The sequence below is a fragment of the Colletotrichum scovillei genome (genome assembly GCF_011075155.1).
Source record: "Colletotrichum scovillei strain TJNH1 chromosome Unknown Contig00009, whole genome shotgun sequence".
In the NCBI taxonomy this organism is placed as follows: Eukaryota; Fungi; Ascomycota; class Sordariomycetes; order Glomerellales; family Glomerellaceae; genus Colletotrichum; species Colletotrichum scovillei.
In genome coordinates, this window is record NW_023336267.1 from 4,981,130 (window position 1) to 5,001,214 (window position 20,085).

A 20,085-nucleotide genomic window follows, 5' to 3' on the forward strand; every position below is an offset into this window, starting at 1 on the left:
CAACGCGGACAAGGCCGGATATGCCCCATGCGCCCCAAGGTGCTGCGGCGCAATCCTTCACTCTCTCCAGCATCCCGGCCGGCTGAGGCAATTCGCTAGCCTGCCTTTTACTGTTTGCTGCACGCCCGCTCATGAGTGAAATGACCACTTCCTGACATCAAATTCGGCCAGGCTCCTCACGGCTCCATCCAAAAAGGGTCCTGATAAGAGCAACACCTTCGCAGTCCATCAAAGTAAAAACGGGAAATGTGGAGTTCCCACGACCATGGGACAGATATGCTAGACACGAATGCACGTCCGCAACAAATGGCCGAGGAGGAAGCGAACTCGGTGTTCAGCCACGACGAGGGCTCAAGTGGTGAAGACACGACCAACAATGGCTCGGCCGGTGCACCGAGGAAGCGTAAGAGGGAGAAGCACCAAAAGACATCGTATGTTGTGCGCTTTCTGATTGTGTGGCCCACCGAATGAGATGCATGGCCATCGACTGACGCGAATCCAGATGCGAACTATGCAAGGCGAGGAAGGTCAAGTGCGATCGTGCAGAGCCCGCATGTTCTTGGTGTGCCCGTCACAACCGAACATGCGTCTATCTAGAAAGACAGAAGCCGGGTAGCCGTATCGGTTTCAGTCTCGAACTCGAAGCCAAGGTCAACAGGCTCGATGCTCTCTTGCAGGCTCTTGGCCGTCGTGTAGAAGATCACATCGCCCATGATCACGTCGCCACATCACAGGCTCATTCGCCATCCATCAGCAACCAGGCGCCATCACAAATCGAGGGATTCCGTCCTGATGGAAATGCGAATGGCGTCAGTCCGGCTCCCGGCCTTCCTAGAGGGCCACCAACCACGAATGGAAGAACACCAGCCTTCTCGAGCCCTTTCTGGCAGGGCGGTGACGCCCAAGAGACGTTACAGAATGGTGACCGGACTTCAGTTCAGGCTCTCTTGAACCTATCCGCAGGCGAGTCTTTCAGCCAAGCAGGCGCATCGCCCAGCGTCAACGGGCCTCGAAAAGATGCATCTTCAGTCCCGACTGTCTCTGAGTTCCCGCCTCACGACATGCTGTATACGCTTGTCGACCTATACTTCAAACACTGCAACACGTGGTGTCCGATCTTAGACCGCAAAACGACCTTCGGTGCCTTTTTTGGTTCGACGTCCCTCAACGAAGCCGATCGTGTTTTGTTACATGCCATAGTAGCAACGACACTCAGGTTCATGAAAGACCCGCGGCTGTCGCCTGACATGCGGTCACACTACCATGCAGTGTCGAAACACAGGGTGCAGATATATGCGATGGAGAACGTGAGCATTGCCGCGTTGAGGGCTTTGGTGATACTCTGCCTGGACGAGTTGGGAACCTCAAATGGGCCGCGCGGTTGGAACATGCTCGCGCTGCTCTCGCAGAACGTGAGACAACTGGAACTCTGCGAAGAGAGCAGCGTGTATCTCACGGCCGAGGCAGAGGAGACGCCGCACACGGGCTCGATCCGTCGGGTGGCGATGGGTCGACCAGAATCTTGGATCGAAGATGAGGGCCGTCGACGGCTTTGCTGGATGGTTTATCTCCTTGATCGATACGCGACGATAGCGACAACGACGTTCGACTTCATGCTCGACGACAAAAAGATGAAGCGCGGCTTGCCGTGTTCATACGACCTCTTTTCGAGAAACGTTCCCGTTGAGACGAAGTCATGGAGTCCGTCATCCGACCAAACCGGCAGCCCGACCATCAATAAACCTGAAAACCTCGGCAGTTTCTCGTACCACTGCGAGATCCTGCGTATACTGAGCAAGGTCCACGACTTTCTCAAAACACCGATCGACGTAACATCGTCATCGGAAATGGCCGTCTGGCGGAACACATATAGATCGCTGGACGGTGCGCTCGACAGCTGGTTGCAGAGCTTGCCCAGCGAGTACAGCAGGATTTCGGCTCTGTGCCACTCAGATCCCGCGAGCCGCGTCGCCAACTGGTTCATGCTGCATAGCGCATATGTCACGTCTGTGGTGCGTCTGCATTCCTCGGCTGCGTACCCCACTGTGAGATCTCACATCTTCGTCCCATCGCACTATGCCATGCAGAGGTGCTTGTCTGCCGTGCAAAGTCTCGGCGATATTGCGCAGGACGTCTTTGAGGCCAACGGCCTAGATCTCTTAGGACCGCCATTCGCCTTTTCGTTGTGGGTAGCCGCTAGATTGCTGCTTATCCACGCTGCGACTGTTGGGTGTCCCGTTGATCCCAAGATTGACTTTTTTATCGAAACGCTTCGCCATGTTGGACAGTACTGGGAGGTCGCAAACAATTACGCCAAAATTCTTGCTCGGGTGGTACAGCGAGGGCGACAGGGCGACATGAGCTTTACCGCGATGAGGAAGTGAGTAATCCCATATGATGTCTTACCGCCCCCGGACCGTACTAACAGCAATGCCCCAGGAGTGCCCACGATCTGGTAACCTTGACATCCTCCACACGACGCTCTGGCATGGAGCCGACATCGACTCAAGTGACTTCGTTGAGCGAACTTGACAATATTGACGTTTTCGACTTTTTCAATTATCCCAAGATGTCTGAGCCGAGCTCACGGGCGACCAATGGTCAGACGAATTTACTACAGCCACAAGTGATGAGCGGGTTAGGCGGCGACTCCATGAGGACGACCGGGGTACCAGATCCAGAGTCGGATTGGCTGGGCTTCAGCACCCCCTTCAACTGAGGCTGGGGCTGAGGTCGACGCTGCGGGTTGCTTTTCCCTGTTGTATTCCCTTGACATATCGAAATATTGTTTCCACTTTTAGACAGCAAATATCATGGAAGCTGGGCCGGCGCTGGAGGCTTTGAGGGACCTGGTTGAGGCGTTCGTGGGGCGTTGTAGTACTTCATTGATGGATCTCGTGTGGCTTCGCGATACAGCCGCAAGGAAAGCTGGCAGATCGACCCAATTGAAACTGCTGATCCCCGCACAAGCTGAGGAGCTTCGATCCACTGTGACTGGCTGAGCCACAGACAGCGTCCGTGTGTGCCATGACGTTCGTTGAAACGCTGTTCCTGCTTCTCCCCCATCTTCTTCAACTTCGATTCTTCTTCAGACTTTGGCAAGCGCATCAATTGTGAAAAACGACTGGACCAATCTCTTGAGATATTTCGAGCAAACTTGAATCAATCATGGCGCCAAATCAAGGTCTTGTGCATCCGACTGAGTACGACATCAAGGACAGCAATGTCGAGCTCATTGGCACGGACATTGACCACCAAGTGAAGTACAACTCTGCTGCTACCGAGCCAGCTTGGAATGAAGGCAATGTTGGCCAAGCCGCTGGGCTTCATGTCTGGCGTATCGAGGAGTTCGAGGTCAAGCCATGGCCTAAGGAGAAATATGGTCAGTTTATGGATGGCGACAGCTACATCGTCCTCAACTCGTACAAGGTCGGGAGCAAAGATGACGCCGAGAAGCTCGGCCATGACATCTTCTTCTGGCTCGGTGCCCACACATCGCAGGACGAGGCCGGGACCGCTGCGTATAAGACGGTAGAGCTCGATGAGTTCCTGCACGGGGCCGCGACGCAGCATCGTGAGCTACAGTCGGCACCGTCTGATGAGTTCCTGGAGCTATTCCCTCGCATCCAAATCCGCTCTGGTGGAGTAAGATCTGGCTTCCGTCATGTCGAAGACGAGGAGCCCAAGGAGGAGATTCTCACTCTGTTGCGCATCTTCAAGAACCCGTCAGTCGGTGCCAACGGCGTTGTTGTGCACGAAGTCGAGCCAACGTGGAAAAGCTTGGACGAGGACGACGTGTTCGTGCTCGACACAGGCGACAAGATTTGGCAGTGGCAGGGCAAGAGCTGCAGTCCGATGGAGAAGGCCAAGGCTGCTCAGGTTGTTAACGACATGACGCTGGCGAAGCACATCGACGTCGAGGTTCTGGCCCAAGAAGAATCGAGATCTCGCGTTATCGTCACCCTTCTCGGAGGCGACGATGATACGCCTCAGTCTGGGTTCCACTGTCCCAGACCAGTTCGATCAGCATCCAAGGCACACGCCGGCGAGCGACCTCAGAAGCTTTTTCGCCTCAGCGATGCTTCCGGGGAGCTCAGATTCGACCTCGTCAAGGATGGCAGCAAGGCTGCTCTCTCGGACTTTGAAGAGCAAGACGTGTTCCTCTTGGACGATGCAGGCCGAGCCGTATGGGTGTGGGAAGGACAGGGTGCAAGCCGGGGAGAGAAGGCCAACTGGCTCAGAGTTGCCCAGGCTTATGTTCGACAATTGCAAGGGGGGTCCGAGGCCGATGAGGCTCATCTCACACCCGTCGCCAAGGTGACTCAGGGCAATGAGAGCAGGGCATTCTTGAAGGCCGTGGCAGTGTAATGGGTACTGCATCGCATTGATACGAATAGGAAGGGCTCGTGGGTCTCTGGCTAGCCGCGAGGTTTAGGATGTAGATGATCTCGAATAACAGTCTTCCGTTGATCGTGTACTGCTCACCCAATTGAAGTGGCCATTACCTCGGGTATACTCTGGTGATGCCCCTACGAACATGTGATGTCGATACTGTATTCAACAAGATCAATTGTCTGCAAGAGATGGACAATGACGATTGATGCAATGTGCAGTTTGAACAGAGGTGTCGTCAACGTAGACGGGATTGGAGGGGCAGCGGAGGACGGAGCTTGTGATCCGGGAAGGGCCAGGCAAGGCAGGAAGTCACGCGTCGTCGTGCCTGCTTCCAAGCTTGACATGTGCCTGCCTCGTTCTTGCCAGATAGAGGGCGATCGACCATCGTCAGCAGGAACACCACAAACAGCAAGCGCTAACGCAGCTCCAGGCAGGAACAAGATGAAAACTGCATTTCTTCAGCTTCCATGGCAGCGACACCTCCTTCCCCCGCTGAATGCCGGCAGAGCCTGCTCTTTCCCATGCAATTGGAGCGTCAGTCGTCTTTCCTTGGCAGGGGATCCTGAGATGAGCTGCGATCCAGTGCCACCTGAACGGGCCTGATGATGGGTTTTGTCGTTCGTGCCAGAAGCTAGCGAATATGAGTACTGGCAGGTCAACGTCGGTAGAAAGACGCCACGAGTACTGTGTTATGGACGGGAACAAGTAGACGGCTGACGGGGATAGTCACATGCGGCAGCTGTAGCAGAATTGAAAGCATGAACGAACACTCAATTACAGAAGCAGACCAAAGTCGTCCGACTATGGAATCTATGGTATCTTTCCCTTTCCATGAACGCCTCTCGACTATTATCCGCCCGCGATTAGTCCTCCTTCGTTCCGGCGTCTTCTCTGTAGCCACGGGCGATCAACGCCAACGCGACGAAGGATGAACTCTGACTCTGCCGTATCACGTCCACCCTTTGCCAGTCACACACGTTTTCCGTTCCGCGCTGCGTTTCCCACATGCGTGACGAGGTCAATCGTCTTCATTTCCGCCGTACTGGCTCATAAACCTTGCGATGTTCTCCGCGGCTTTGGCCTGGTGACGTGCCTCACTGGCCGCAACGTCCTCACTTCGGAATGCGGCGCCATACGCGGTAGGTTCATCGGAAGCTGGTTGGTTTTGATACATTGAAGTCCGTCGTTGGGCGAGCTCTTTCTTGGATTCCTTGGACGAGTGCTTGTGTGATCCCTTTGAGGAGGAATGGCTAGAACCCGTTGGATTAGTATATCAAGCCTGACGCGCATCTTCTCCCATCACACCCATCGCCCGGGGCCGGATCATGTACCCGCTGTAAGCTGACTGTCCAGAATGCGCCATGTTTGCCTGTGGGAAGGATGGACAGTGTGCGCGAAGTTGTGGGCGTAAATCGTGAATGACTGATCTTCAAAGAATCAGGTGTCTAGCTGTTCGTGAGGTTGCGAATATGACCGTTAGGGTGTGTAGTGTGCAGGTTCCTCAGGATCCAACTTGGCAGGTTTAAATACGGCCAGCATGCAGAGCGCGCGAACCATTGCTTTCCAAGGTCGAGGTTTGAAGGAAACATAATACACTTCCGACCCTTGCATGGCTGAGCTTGCCCCAGGGGAAAGGCGAGTGTCTTTGCAGTAGGTTGCGTCAGGTGGAATGCGGCCGTTCAACGAATAGAAGGCTCAAATGGCCACCCGACACCAAAGTCGATGGAGTCGGGTCAATGACAATGCCGCAGTATGGGCAGTAACGTTGAGGGACGGCGTGGCATTCGAATCGAGGGAGCAGGTCCCCGGCAGGGGGGCGAGGTTGCCGAAGGATTCAATCCTGTCGTCCAATCGTTGTCTTGTTTCTGTTAGTCCTCTTCAGCCTGGTAAGGCGTCCCCGTCTGTTCCGCCCCCACCCCAAGCACACAATGGGCCCCACAGGTTGAATGTTCGTAAGCAGGGTGCCGGTGTTCCTGCAAAGACAGTGAAGTCGAAATCTCGAGTCGTTGTGGTTCCAATGAGTTGCAGCTCACACATCGTGCTATCTGTGAAGTAAGTAGATAGCAGTGGTCATGATAGCATCCTCAACCTCAAGCATGGATGCTCAAGCGCTCTGGTGCGATGAGCGTGAGCGCTGAATGCTTTCCCAGAGGTTTGGTAATGTCAAGCATTTGACACGAGGTGTATCTTTCGCTTGAAAGAACCGTCAAGACTGGTCGCCCAAGCCGCGTGGACACCGTCGAAGACCTTCGCATCGCAAGCCGTTTGCAACGAAGCTGGAGCATTGCCGGGGCCGGTCCAGACCAAGTTGATCGCAACTTGCAATGACGAAATCCGTTCGTCCGGCTAAATCAGCCAGGTAGCAGGCTGATGCGCAAAACGAAAGGCCATTGAGTGTGCTGGACTTGACTTCAAGCTCTTCGATCTCTCTGACGTCCTACTGGACGACCGAAAGTCCCGTGCATAACCCTGAAAGTCGCAGGTATGCGAGATGAAAGATGCTTCCTATTCGAGGTTAATCGATGATGACGGTTATTGGCTGTGATGTGAACGAAGACCTGCCAACTTTGGCGAGCGGGCGTTGGGACTGTGTGACTTGAGAGGGATGGGGAGGGGAGGCTCCTGAGGTGAGCTCATGCAAATAGAAGTGGAAAAAGCTCCAAGGGCAGTGCAGATTGGATGTAAGCGCTATCCAATGCGATGAGCTGACTCTCGTTGATGTGGCGCATAAATCTGCCTTGCCGAGAGTGAATGAGATCCAATCGTCGATGAGGTGGTGATGAGAATGATGTGTTGAGAAAAAGGGGGCGCTTCCAGGTTCCAGATGATGCAACGTGACGCAGGCAAAGAGGCCTCCGCGCGGGGCTTGCAGCTGGTCGCCAGCCGCCTCGTTCGCTGCCTCGCGATGCCTTATTCAAGGCATCCGTGGTTCGCAATCTGAGAAAGGCGTCCGAATTGCCTCGTTTGAAGAAAGTTGTCCGCCGATGGGTCGCCCAAACTCGCGATTTTGGTGGCTGCCTGGCCATGTGTTGCCGGGTGCTCTCAGGTGGTCTTGCTGAACCGGAAATATCGAGCTTGACGAAGCGAGAAGATTGTGGTGAAAGTCGTAAAACTGTTCGAAGATCAGTTTGATCAGAATCGGCAGGAAGTCTGTTTGTAGGTCTTGTCCAAAGTATGGCGTTCGGTAGAATAGTAAAATATGGTCGATTTGGCGAATTGGAATTGGGGGCCGAAAGAGTTCATTCAGAGCCCAAATCGAGAGGGAGGGGGACGGGAATGGGGAGACGTATATGTAGGGCTGACCCAAAAGCATGGAGTGATACCAAAGACGAAAGAATCCAGCTTTCTGGGAAAGAAGTCATAGAGCAAGATTCCGTAGACGTGGGATGGGATTCTCGAGGACTTAAATGAAGATGGCATCAGGACTTTACGTCTCATCAGCGCGAGAGTTCACATCCGGTTGGCTACGGCTGTGCGCAGGTATCCCTGTTTTAATGTGCTCCGCCCCAACGGTCATCTTTATTGGCTCAAGTACGGAAATCCTCCAGGCAGCAGGGCTTTCCCTTTCAAAACCATCCAATGAAGACACGAAGCGTCCCCTCAGCCCTATACACTGGTCGTACACCAACCAATCAGTCAGCGAATGGTACCCTGACCCGTGAACAGTGAGGTTTGAGCACCTCTCTCTCCTGTTACCTCTGCAGCTCTGCATGACAATGTGGCTGCATTTACCTTATTGATTGCACTTTGTAGATTCGCTGGCACGGTATACCTTAGTTTGATATAAGGCATGGCAAGGCAAGTTAAGGCAAGGTACCTTGGAAAGTACGACCGAGCAGCAGTCCGGCTTCCCGATAACCATGCCGAGATCTTTGGGCGCCACGCTTTACCTGAAAGGGCATGGATAAACAGGTACTCGAAGGGAAGATATAAATCTGACTGCCATGAGCGGGGTCTTTATAAGATTATAGAAGATCAAACAAACAAGCCATTGTCTTCTTTGTTTGAGTCAGGGATTGGAAATGTCATGTTGATCAAAGTGCTTGTAGGTAGGGAGAACTTGGTGCGAAGCCCGGTGGCCGGTGTCCCACAATAATCTCGGCCCCGCTCTAGTGCCGAAAGTGGATTGCCCGCGCCGGCCTCGGCAACTGCAGTAAGACGGTAGGCACCTGACTGTGTTCTTCAGGTCCGGTTGCCCCCAAGATTACATAAAACCAGACACTAAAGGCACCTAAGGTACCTTATACTGAGGTTCCTGGGGGATTCTACCTAGGTGCAACAATCAAGAGCTGAAGCTTTCCCTTTGATACCTTACGCGCGTGTCCTTGGGTTTACCCTTCTAAGCGCCTCGAGCTTTACTCCTGACATCACCTTCATGGAATACACATGAGCGCAATGTATTTAAGCTTCATAAGCGCGTAAGATAGCTGGAATAGACAATCTTGAACGTGAATCTATCCACCTTTCCAAACTAGCAAGTCACAGTATAGCCAAACGAACGCAAGGCGATGAGAATGCAGAAGTTAAAGGTAGAGCTCCCGGGGTCGGGGAGTCGCTACTCATCTACCAACAACTCATCTTGTGGTGGTCTAAACCTGTAGTCTAGCACCTAAAGCTACTGTCCGTCCCCTACACCTTTTCCACGCCCTGATGAACGCCGGGTTTACATATGCCCCAATATACGACTGATCGGAATGCGACGCGACGCTGAACCTTCGCCTCCTTCACATCTGGACCAATGATGTTATGTACTGCAATTATTTCCCATGCAGATACCGGTAGCCGACCTCAGGATACCAGTATCGCGAGCTTTTCGTCCCGTCTCTGGAAACAATGATTTCACAGCGTCTGTCAGGAAGAGCTGCCATCAAATCGACCCGTAAACTCGTCCAAATCCGCGACAATTCTGCCCCTATGTTGCGCCACGCTGGCGCCTGTATCGGTGTTCTGGTATGCGACGCGATAGAGATTGCTATCTTCAGAAGGCGCTTGATTCTGATACGCACTCAGCTGTTGGCTAGGGAGGCTTCTCTGCGACGCTGCTGTTGAATGCGTGTGTGCCGATTTGCGCTCGGAACCGCTGCAGTGAGCCGATCAGTAAAAGGCATGTTTAGATATTACAAGCGGTGCAAAAAGCTACAAACACGACAAGCATGAGAAAGGGCAGCTTTACCTGTGGCAGACTGATTTCCCGGCGTTCGAGTCCATCTTGATCGCAAGTCGATACTCGCTCTATGGCAGTTGAAATAATTGTAAATTATGTTTGCTAGAAGCTGACTGAGTCGCTGAACACCGCGAGCGTAGTCCTTGCTTCGCAAACATTGCAAGAAGAGCTTTCTTTGGCCCCCGAAAGTTTCCCTCATTAAATACCGATTTGAATCTCCGAACAACGACGAATGGGAAACCAACGGTCAGGAAACGCAGTGGTCCTGGTCAGATCCCGATTCCCGTCTCGTCAAGACGACCAAATGCTGTGCGAGCTCCAGACAAAAGCCAGATGAATCGACAACCCCTCAAAAAGATGCAATCCCTCATGAGTTCCAGACTGCATTTGCGGGGCAGATGCCTTCGAACTCGGGCGTAGCGGGGCTCGGCCGCCTAAGGAGACTAGTCGAGTGGTTGTGTCTAATCATGAGCCGGAGCTGTTTTGCAACGGTGGGTGATGAACGTGTCCCAGCTCCACGCCCCGTCCGGGGAACATCATGCATGCGTGCATGGTCATGATGGTCACTAGCGCGGTGTGTAAAGTGGAAGCTCAAAACATAATCGACCTGGTGAAGCCTAGGGCCAGCTTAAGAGCGTAGCCTGCTCGGTGCTGTGATATCAACTGTTAGCCCATAGTACAAACATCCAGCCTTGAGCGCGGGAATATCTGAACAATCGAAGACGATTTAATTGAGGCTACTCTGCACCATGAGTTGCCACCGGGGTCATTCTTTCATGTTGGAAGCTGGTTGGTATGTGTGGTAGCCGGCAGCCATCTGGGAGCACCGAAGGGCAGCGCTGAAGATGGCCTGCCTGCCAGTGTTCCAGTTCTTGAAGACGGATATCCTAGGAAGGCATTAGTACAAAAAGAGAAGGTCACAGTCCAAGCAATGTCCCGGTTAGTGGACATCGTTTTGACACAGACATAGCATATCTTGAGTGTGCGTGGAGGAGCGGTCACACAGCTCGGAGCCGAGACAACAAGGAGGGTTGACTTCAACCACGCCCCCACCATCCAGATGGAAAGCGTGAAACCTCCTCCCGGTTCAGTCAATTCCCTTCTAGCGGACTGGAAGGGGACTAGCCTCAGTGATGCGGCAGGCTGGGGCAACATGTTGTTGCGGCAGCACAGCTGGCCAAGTATGAATGAGAAGTTCCGCGGCCTCCGATCAACTTTGATCGGGCAGCAAGTAGGAATAAACAAGAGACTGCAATGAAAGGTTGGGTAGGATGTGGTGTCAAGCCACTCGACTCTGGCCCTTGGCAGTCAGGTCTTGTGTTGTCATATCTGCGAGTTGCTTCATGCCCTTGGCATCCCGGATAGCGCCCGCAACCAGACGCATCCGATGGCCTACGTGGCCCAATTGTGCCTTGCTCCAACGCCAGTGGAGATGATAGATGCTTCGGCTCGATGCAGAGTGCTGCTTGTTGCACGAAATCCCCTCACTTTCTTGCTTCACTCTTCTATTCAGGGCTCGTATCGTGATGCCTTGTGACGCTGTTCGCTTAGGCACCAGTGATCCGACAGAGCCTGACGGAGTGTTCCAGTTTTTTGATGGTTCGCTCAGGGCTGCGAAATATCAGCTACGGCCGGGTGAATTCAACCGAGCTTCGTCTGGGTTTGTGTCGTCCTCGGGAGTGTTGTCCTCGTTCGTTCGTGGTCGACCTTACCCAGCCGGTTGACTAAGCTCGCTTGTGTGGCCTGTTTTCAAGGAATTCTTGCCTTTGTCCTCGCCGAGCACATGCTCCAAGGCCTGTTGGGTGTGTCTCGTTCTTAGATGGCAGTTTGTTTAACGAATTGACGATGGAAGGATGCTGCGGATGGAGGATGGGGTCAAGTATGGTTTTGTGTAAAAGCAAATGTGAAATGAAAGACTACAAGAAGTTGGGGATTTCTCCTTGATAAATATCCTTTCGAAGGTGGCTTTAAACTGGGCATTGCGCTTTTTCACTCCAAGGGATCTTGCTTCTCTTAAGTATGCGAAGAGGCCATCGTCGGATGTGGGATATGTTGTGCCATTCTGTGTACGGAGTACCTTGCATGTACTTTCCTGACTTTAGCAAGTTTCAGTGACAGTATCTGTACGATTCGAGGCACAGTAGACAAGGCCCCGGACGCTGTGTCTAATTGGGTCCAGCCACGATCTCGGTATCGATCAGACTGGCAATGCAAAAGATAACACAGTTTGTGCACTGTTTCCATTCCCAATCCATCCTTCGACATGATTATCCAGCCGAGACAGAAGGACTATCCTCATCCAATGAAAATCAAGATAGGACATATTTCAGGAGCGCCACGGACTCACACATAGACATGTTGATGTAGTGTGGACCTTTTGGCGGTAAGGGTCACATGCGAGGCGACGAATTGGTCGCGCAGTTGAATTCATCTTTTTCCCCGTCTAAGGACCTCAGTATGCATCTACATCTCAATACGGAACCATCTCAGGCTTCTCAGCTATGACACGATCCACGATGTACTTATTTTGCTATTCGCACGTGCTTCTGCTCTCTTCACTTGGGATTAAAATAGGCAGGCGAGGCAACTGAACTGGTTTCTTAAGTTCACAGGCCACCTCGACTGCTAGATCATTCTGGCCTCATGATATATGAACGTACTAATGTCAGCATCCTGAGTCGCATGTCGATGACATGAAGGACCAAGCCAGTCAGCAACTGGGCAGAATCAGCGACTTCCGAATGAAAGCAGTGTCGCAGCCGTTGCCACAGGATTTGATGAAATTGGGAAATAAACGTCCTCAAAGAAAGAGAGGAGGGTGATCCTTTCATCAAGCATCATCATGGAGTCAAGGTCATCAGAAACATTTGATTGGGTGCATTATGCCACCTTCACTCAAGATGATCTTGAGAGCCGTGATACATCCCATTCTAAGTCCAAGTGATGCCTTGCAGCTCACACATCCAATCCGAATGCCCGGGCTCATATACATCAGTAGGCCCATATTCACCCCCCTCCGCCGCATCCATGTTGCAAACATTGACATTAAAGTTACACAACTGCACCGGCTCCAAGCCCACACCCTTCTCCGACACAGTCTCCCAAGGGTTCGTAAGCTGCTCATAATCATGCTTATCAAAGCAGTCCGCAGGCCCCTTCAAGATCTCCTCCTTGGTAAGCCCATACGTCTGGATGAGCTTCTCGGCAAGCCGGTGTTCGGGCACGTCATCATCGCTATCGTGCCGCTGGAACCGCCACTCAGTCCACTTGCTGTTGGCCTCCTGCCTGCACAGGATAGCAGCAGACGAGTCATCGCACGCCGTCTTGTTAAAAGTGCGGATAATGTACACGTTCTGCGCCTGCATCAGCAGCGCCATGGCGTTCACGCTGACAGTCTTGTACATCCACGTGTCGAAATCGTCCTGCGTGATGTTCGTCTGGCGTGAGAGGAAGCCGCCGCCGCTCAAGACCTTGTTGATACCCCACGTCGGATCGTCAATGGGCGCGTCAATGACCTTTTTCGCGTACGTCCCGATGGCCTGCTTGTACTCGTCGACTTTGCCGCCCATCTGGCTCGACAGGTCGCTCCATCGCAAGAATTGGCCGCCGGCGCTGGGCGCGAGCATCATACCGCCCGCAATGATGTTGCCTCCCTGGACGGTGCTAGCGATGCTGCCCGCGGTGGCGCCGAGGGCTGCTGTGGTTGGGAAGGCGTTGAGGATCCCGTTTACCCACGCCAGGAACTGCTTCATGGGAGTGACATTGTCTTTCTTTGCCGGCCATAGGTCGTCGACTACCTTTGCAAGCTTCAGGCTTAGGATGGTGGCGGCGTAGGTTACGGCGAGGTTGAGGTTGTTGACGTAGTTGTTCCAGCCTTGGATACCCATTAAGGCGTACCTTGCGCGACTCGTTAGTACAGAGAAGAGTGATGAGATAGGAGCAGAACACATGGCTTACCACCCAGGTAAAGTGACCGGTGTACACGGTTGGCCGGCGTTGCACCACAGGTTGACCCCGCAAAAGAAGTTGGGGGCACCCAAGTATGCTCCTAGAGCTTGCACATTGTCGGAGGAGTATTCCGTATAATGTTTCGCGGCGTTAGCGAGGAAGTTGTCTACGCCCTCCTTCTTCCATGTATCGCTCGAGAGTTGGCTAGGCACGCAGTTCGCACGCGGGCTCACGACTGAGAGCAAGTCGGTGTCATGACTAGACGGCGCAGCGTCCACATAGACACTCAAATACCCAGCCCATAACGCTAGTAACGATCGGAGGTGCATGACAGGCTACTATATCTCGAGAATGAACTGCCAGCAGTTACTCTTGGTAAGACTGATACAAAGGCTAGGGGTGCCTGGAGGCCGGCGCAGAGCAGCTGGTCAATATACGCTGAAAGACAAGAAATATGATGATGGGCAGTGAGGCTCATCGAGGTAAGCTCCCGGTGTTCAAGTGAGGCATATAAGCATCTTCAAGTCCAAACAATCAGTCTCCATGTTCGCCGAGCAAGCTATTCCTTGGACCGTGCTGTTTGTCGTCAAAATTGGCAAGCATCATTGCGTGATAAGGTGCAATCGAGCAGGGACCTCCGTTCATCTAAATAGACTTTGTTACGATAGCATTGATGATGATTGACTTCAACACGAATCGAACTTCACGTCAAAAATTGACAAGATGAACACACTCTTGCGTGGGTAATGAGAGTCGGTCAGTGTTGTGATAGATAAAGTTCCCACTAAGCTTGGATCACTATGGGTCAGGCTCGGCGTTGCCGTTTGGTTCATGTTTCCCCATTCGACGATCTTCTGGGCAGTACTAGTGTAGATCCCTCGATCAAAGTTTGCGGGAAGTCTGCTAGGAATAATATAAAGAAATTGAGAGGACTATAAGCAACTCATTCAACCACTTCGCTCCGCTATGGCGATAGACACTGACTACACCATTGGCTCTTTGGTATAGTCGAGTATCTAGTCGTTCTATTACTCGCAAATAACTGTATCTCTAAGAGACTGAGATGTGATTATAAACTTAATTAGTGATATCCTAACTCGATAACGTTACCATTTGCTAGACAGCCTATTGCAACAACAAAAAGACATTCAACGCATATGCAATTGTTTTTGGAGTCAAAGACTCGACGCAACCAGCGCCTCTCTTTCTTCCCTCCATCTTCACACAGCCCAAACCCATCACAAAGCCACCATGAAGTTCTCCATCCCCCTCCTCTTCGCCGCCTTCACCACACGAGCTTTCGGCGACAGACACCACTTCTGCTGGTGCGGAAGCGATCAAGTCCCCAAATCAGACCCCTGCCTAACACAAGCCGCCTGCGCCAAATACCCGCAAGACAAATTCTTCGGCGTCAAGGGCGGCGACCCGTCCGCGCCGACGATATCGAAATGGAGCGAGAAGAAGGGCAAGTGCTACAGCACGCGCGCGTGGCCCGTGATCCCGCATCCCTTTCTCGGGGGGAACGAGTTTGAGGATGCGTGCTTTGCGGCGGCGGCGGATCAGGCCGTCGTTGATGCCTGTGGCGTTTCGCCTGGGAGTAGGACGGGGGTGAAGTCGTATTGCTCTGAGCCTTTTGACTGAGGCGGAAAAGTGTTGGTTCTTAAAGGTGAGCTCTCTTCTCAAAATCTGAACGGTTGAGAAAGTCTTGGATAATGTTGACACTTTTACCAATATCAGTCTTGCGCGAGTCTACTAGAGAAATTTGAACAACGGGGTCAAACACCTCAAACCTTTGGCGTTAATCGGATTCAAGAATGAAACATAATGATAGAGCTGGGAAGTCACCGATAGATATCTTGTGTAGGCTATAGCTTGGATTGAGTCCAAATATTTCCATTAATATCCTCCATGGTCTTGACAATGATACAAAATCGAATAATGAAAATACGATCATCTGCCCGATTATCAAAAGTCTAATTTGGCCAGGGACCAAGGTCTCGACTATCCGCGATTAACGCGTTCATAGGAAGCAAACAAATAACTAAGGTAGGCGCGTCCATGAAGAACCAGCTCGAATAGCACCTTAGGAAGAGAGCCTCAATCCAACTATTTCCCTCAGCATCAAGTCACAAAGCACATGCCGCCGCACCGAAAGGTGAAGCTTTGCGGGTCAGCCGGCCCCAGCTGTAAGCTGCACGCAACCACCGCGCCAATCAAGCTACGGCCCACACCCCCTACTCCACCTCCCTCTATAAGCGGCCAACTTTCTCTCTCATTTTGCCTTCGGGCATTTGGTCAATTTGAAACGATACAGAGAAGATGTAAGCACCATCCCTGCACCCCTCGAGTTCGAGTTTGGAACCAGGCACTAACTTTCCTCACAGTAGCATGGCCCCTGCACTAAGGATGACACGCTCAATCAAAGAGAAGCTACCAATTTTTTTTTCTCGATTCTACTTCTCGATTGAGCGTGTTCGATATCACGAAGGGTGAGCGCTATGGTTCCTATCGCCCGCCTTAATGCAGGTCTAGTTGGCCAGGTTCCGTAGTCCCGTGAGAGTAGATTTTTCATCCACATCTCGCATGGGTGGCTGTTCATAGTACGCTGTAAGGTTGCGCCGGACACAAAAGTAAGTAGTGCCCCGCCCTTAAAAGGTGTTTAGGCACGCGCTTGCACCAGTGGTTCTTATCAATGTGATATTTTCGGAGAGGATTAGTAACCAGACCGTGTCACTTTCGATGCAACACAATCACACATTTGCACTCAACAGGTAACACTGCGCGTCAACTATTTTTGTTGCATTAAATCGAAAGTAAATAACATTACAAATACTGTGAGGGCTGCCCATTTTTCCGCCGCCCGTACTATGTAGTGGGAAAGAATATGTCTAGATGTGCTCAAGGACAGGATATCTAATGGTCTATAAGGAGCGTGGGTTGTGTCATTAAGTCGTAAAGCGAAGAGATGTGCAAATGGAATCCTCAAAATCCGTCCTGCGTGGTAATTACTTAATCATTCTCATGCCTGGGGCGCGGCAGTGCGCTTGGGCATCTCCATGTCTACCCCGCGGAAGCGCATTCCACGCTTCTTCTTGGACGAAGTGGTGCTGGTGCTAGTCGACGAAGTCTTCTTCTTCTTGTCGTCGTCATCAGACTTGCTGGTGGTCGTGGCCTTGGAGGTGATGGTCGAGCTGGCAGAAGTGACAGCGGGAGAGGTGACCACGGGGCTCGTGGTGGTGCTCACGACCAGAGTCGAGGGTGTCGAGCTGGGGGTCGAGCTCGGGGAGGGCGCGTTGGTCTTGGTGGCCCAGTAAGCATCCAGACGGCTCTCGACCTCTTACTCGTTGTTGTAGGGCTGGAGCTTGGCCATGTACTCGACGCGGGATTTGATTGCGTCCCAGCTAGATGCAGCAGAGTTCTCGTTCTTGGACCGCCACTCCGACTGCATGGGGTCGGCGAAGGCTTCCTCGTCGTAGCCAAGGTCCTCGAGCTTGGTGACGTTGAAGGCAGCCATCATCTCATGGTCCTCGTGGATGAGGTTGTGGCAGTGGAACATGTACACACCGGGCCAGGGGGCGTAGTGAGCCTCGACCGTCACAGTCTCACCGGGTCCAACCCAGACAACATCCTTGAGACCCTGAGACTCGTACGGGAAAACCGTGTTGCTGCGGCCGTTGACGCGCTTAATGACGCGGAAGTCGACGAGGTGGATGTGGATTGGGTGGCTCCAGCCGCCGGAGCTGTTCTCGAGCTCCCAAACCTCAACAGTACCCCGCTTAGGCTTGGCAAGGACGCGGTTGTTCACATCAGCAAAGATGACACCATTAATACGCCAGTCGCTGCCGGTGCGGTGGAACAGGAAGTGCTGGTCAACGCCGGTCTTGTCCTTGGGGAACGGCACGGCGCGGAGGGAGGAGGGGACTTCGGACTTGTCATTGACCGATTCGTCGCTGACTACAAAGCGCATAACCTTGTCGGTGTGCAGATAGTCCACATCCGCGGCGAAGCCTCTGGTGTTGCGCATGGTGACATTCTCGCCCTTGTACTTGGAGAAGTCAATGACAATCTCGTAGCGCTCGGCCATGGAGATGTAGAGATCCTTGACCTTCTGGGGTCCCGTCAAGAGGCCGGCATCGGAGGAGATGACTTCGAATTCGACCCTGTTGGCCTTGAGATCTTCGAGGTAGAGGAAGAATGTACGGGAAATGGCGGCATCGAGAAGACGGAAACGGTACTTGCGGGGTTCGACCTTCAGATACGGCCAAGGCTGTCCGTTGACATGGATAACATCGCCGTATAAGCTAGTCTGTTCGTTGGCAGGCGAGTACAGAGTACCATCGGAATTGTATTGTTTCGCAGAGAGAATCAGAGGAATGTCGTAGACGCCGTAACCGCTGGGGAGGCCAAGAGAGTCTTCAGCAGAATCGTGGAGGATGTATGCGCCAGCCTGGCCAAAGTAGGCATTCTCGGCAGTGTGGTCGATGGCGTGGTCGTGGTACCAGAGGGTGCGGGCGTTCTGGTTGTTGGGATAGTAGTAGTCTTTGTACTGGCCAGGGTTGAAGACATCTTCAGCCCAACCGTCCCAAGGTGTGCGCTGAGCAAAAAAGGTTAGATGGTAGTATCTCAAAGGTGGATGGTGCTAAGCCCTACCGAAGGAGAGCCGTGAAGATGAACGGAGCTGGCCATCTTGGCGTGGTTGATGAAGCGAACGACTGCCTCTTCGCCACGCTCCATGAGGAAGGTTGGTCCTGGCGCTATGCCATCATATCCAACCAAGTTTGTAGGCTTGAGGTTGGGGTAGACTTGGGCTGTGAACTCCTTGACCTCAACCTCATAGTACCGGATCTTCTTTCCAGTCACTGGATTGATGATCGCCTGGTTGGGGCTGATGAAAGTTAACCACGAGAGCTCTTCATCGACGGTATGAGCTGAGGGCGTGACTTACTATCGTTCCTCCTTAGGAGGGGGAATCGGTAGAGGAAACTCGTAGAGCCATGTGTATGCGGGACTGTCCCAGTCTTTGGCGAGGGTATCAGAAGCGAGAGCCAAGACAATGGCCAGAGACTGGCGAAGAGTGAAAGAGACCATGGCGGAGATGGAAGATGATATGCAGGGAAAAGAGCCAAGAGAAACAGTGCAAGTGACAAGTGCTGGCCAAGACGGGTGGCGACGCCTTTGTAACTGTCAAATGCTTGGAAGGAGATGAGGGCGATGAGACTGGTGGAGAAGATTTCCATCCGTAGGGACAGAACTCCAGTATTTATCAACTTTCATTTTTCATCTTGATCCAAAATCTGGGTGGTCGAGGCGGCGAGACCATGGACCGAGTTGCGGCGATCCAGTCCAATCTGACAAGACCCACGCCGGATCCCAGGTAGAAAGCCACAACGACAGCCTTAGCAATGGTGTGAGCCGGTGAAGGGTTGACCTCGAGCGAAATGTTTCCCGCACAGAGGTTATCGGCTAGCCTTTTGGAGCAAGAGCATCGCTAGTCTGAGCTGCTCTCCAAGGCGAACAATACCCTTGGGATGGGTGGGCTGACGAGGGCGTGCTGTAAAGCTCAATGGCCGACTTACGGTCCTTCAACATGGATCGCATCGTTCGGTGTCAGTGGGGCATGTCGTTGTCCATGCATATACTCCAAGGGCAGATTTCTGGACGGTGAAGAAAGAAGGCCAGTCTAGAAACACGCGGTAGATGCAACACTCTTGTCCGAGTATGCCGAGGGGGGTCCAGGCCATCGGCAACCCAGGATCTTGGTTCAGCAGAAGCAGCAGCCCACGGGATGGTCGGGCTAGTCTCTAGCACGTGCGATCCGTTTGATTCCTCGAAGGTGACCCCATCTGCAAAATCGTGGATCGAAGATACGGGTCAAGAAATCAACGGCCGGCAGCTACAGCCATTCAGATCCAAGTCCTCAATGTCGGAGTGATACTTGTGGTTGGGTGAGTGGGCAGGCCGTCAAGACGAGCGCCACTGTCGCGTAGCGCACCATGCGATGCATGGAAATGTAAGGAAAGCTTTTGCCGGCCGGGCGCGGGAGGTTATCCTGACGCTGGTCGAGACGATATGAGAAGGCTGGGAGTTGACGCCAGGTGTCGAGGCCATAAAGACAGAGCTAGTGCGGCTGTTCAGCCAGTCCAGATCCCTTGTTCTTGAATCTGGTGTGGCGATTTCAGCCTCAGAACCTTCGACAATGCAAGATATCAATAGCGCGAGCCTATTAAGTTGAAACGAGCCACTGAGCGAGCTCCAAAAATGGCCCAGCGAGGCTATTCTGGGATCACGGTACCGGCTCGAGCGCCAGTACCGGTAGGCGCAGGATGCCTAAGAGCTGATGTGTATCCAATGGATAGCAGAGGAAGAAGCGACTCGGAGCTGATATGCAAGAGGTTCCAGGGTACTGGGTCGGTAGCCTGTCGAGTTGAAGGTGGATGGGATCATTGACAAATCGGACTCTGCGTTCCCCAGAACACGGGAGCAGGGATGCTGCCCCGGACCAATGGCTTCGGAGTTGTGGAAGTGTGCATCGTATCTGGTCCAGCTGCAAGAACATGAGAGCTGAGCAGCTCGAAGCA

At 52.8% G+C, this 20,085-nt stretch overlaps 6 protein-coding genes across 6 annotated transcripts; 3 read left to right on the forward strand and 3 right to left on the reverse strand.

The window, feature by feature from the left end:
- Positions 1-246: 246 nt before the first annotated feature.
- HER10_EVM0003374 (uncharacterized protein) lies at positions 247-2,719 on the forward strand (the record flags this gene model as incomplete). Its single annotated transcript, XM_035473053.1, has 3 exons — positions 247-431; positions 503-2,380; positions 2,440-2,719. 3 exons carry the CDS (start codon positions 247-249, stop codon positions 2,717-2,719), a joined length of 2,343 nt encoding a protein of 780 aa, XP_035329077.1.
- Positions 2,720-3,168: 449 nt separating this feature from the next.
- On the forward strand, positions 3,169-4,368 carry HER10_EVM0003013 (gelsolin; the record flags this gene model as incomplete). Its single annotated transcript, XM_035472702.1, has 1 exon — positions 3,169-4,368. One exon carries the CDS (start codon positions 3,169-3,171, stop codon positions 4,366-4,368), a length of 1,200 nt encoding a protein of 399 aa, XP_035329037.1.
- A 1,045-nt stretch (positions 4,369-5,413) lies between these two features.
- On the reverse strand, positions 5,414-5,758 carry HER10_EVM0000965 (uncharacterized protein; the record flags this gene model as incomplete). Its single annotated transcript, XM_035470729.1, has 2 exons — positions 5,414-5,645; positions 5,727-5,758. 2 exons carry the CDS (start codon positions 5,756-5,758, stop codon positions 5,414-5,416), a joined length of 264 nt encoding a protein of 87 aa, XP_035328817.1.
- A 6,731-nt stretch (positions 5,759-12,489) lies between these two features.
- HER10_EVM0004100 (uncharacterized protein) lies at positions 12,490-13,836 on the reverse strand (the record flags this gene model as incomplete). The annotated part of the gene is made up of 2 exons (XM_035473754.1): positions 12,490-13,456; positions 13,517-13,836. 2 exons carry the CDS (start codon positions 13,834-13,836, stop codon positions 12,490-12,492), a joined length of 1,287 nt encoding a protein of 428 aa, XP_035329177.1.
- Positions 13,837-14,758: 922 nt separating this feature from the next.
- Positions 14,759-15,148, forward strand: HER10_EVM0010649 (uncharacterized protein; the record flags this gene model as incomplete). Its single annotated transcript, XM_035480102.1, has 1 exon — positions 14,759-15,148. One exon carries the CDS (start codon positions 14,759-14,761, stop codon positions 15,146-15,148), a length of 390 nt encoding a protein of 129 aa, XP_035330015.1.
- A 1,233-nt stretch (positions 15,149-16,381) lies between these two features.
- On the reverse strand, positions 16,382-18,968 carry HER10_EVM0013054 (bilirubin oxidase). Its single transcript, XM_035482425.1, has 4 exons — positions 18,453-18,968; positions 18,158-18,392; positions 16,887-18,101; positions 16,382-16,841 (listed from the first exon to the last, which is right to left on the reverse strand). The coding sequence occupies exons 1-4, from the start codon at positions 18,593-18,595 to the stop codon at positions 16,527-16,529; spliced, it is 1,908 nt and encodes a 635-aa protein (XP_035330286.1). The 5' UTR covers positions 18,596-18,968; the 3' UTR covers positions 16,382-16,526.
- Positions 18,969-20,085: the final 1,117 nt, after the last annotated feature.

What these genes read in the sequence shown, in the direction of transcription:
- HER10_EVM0013054 (XM_035482425.1), bottom strand. Translation starts at nt 18,595, where the DNA reads ATGGTCTCTTTCACTCTTCGCCAGTCTCTGGCCATTGTCTTGGCTCTC. An exon ending in CCTCCTAAGGAGGAACGATA is followed by an intron (nt 18,393 to 18,452) that starts GTAAGTCACGCC and finishes AACTTTCATCAG; the next exon opens with CCCCAACCAGGCGATCATCA. An exon ending in GGGACGCAATCAAATCCCGC is followed by an intron (nt 16,842 to 16,886) that starts GTCGAGTACATG and finishes AACGAGTAAGAG; the next exon opens with GTCGAGAGCCGTCTGGATGC.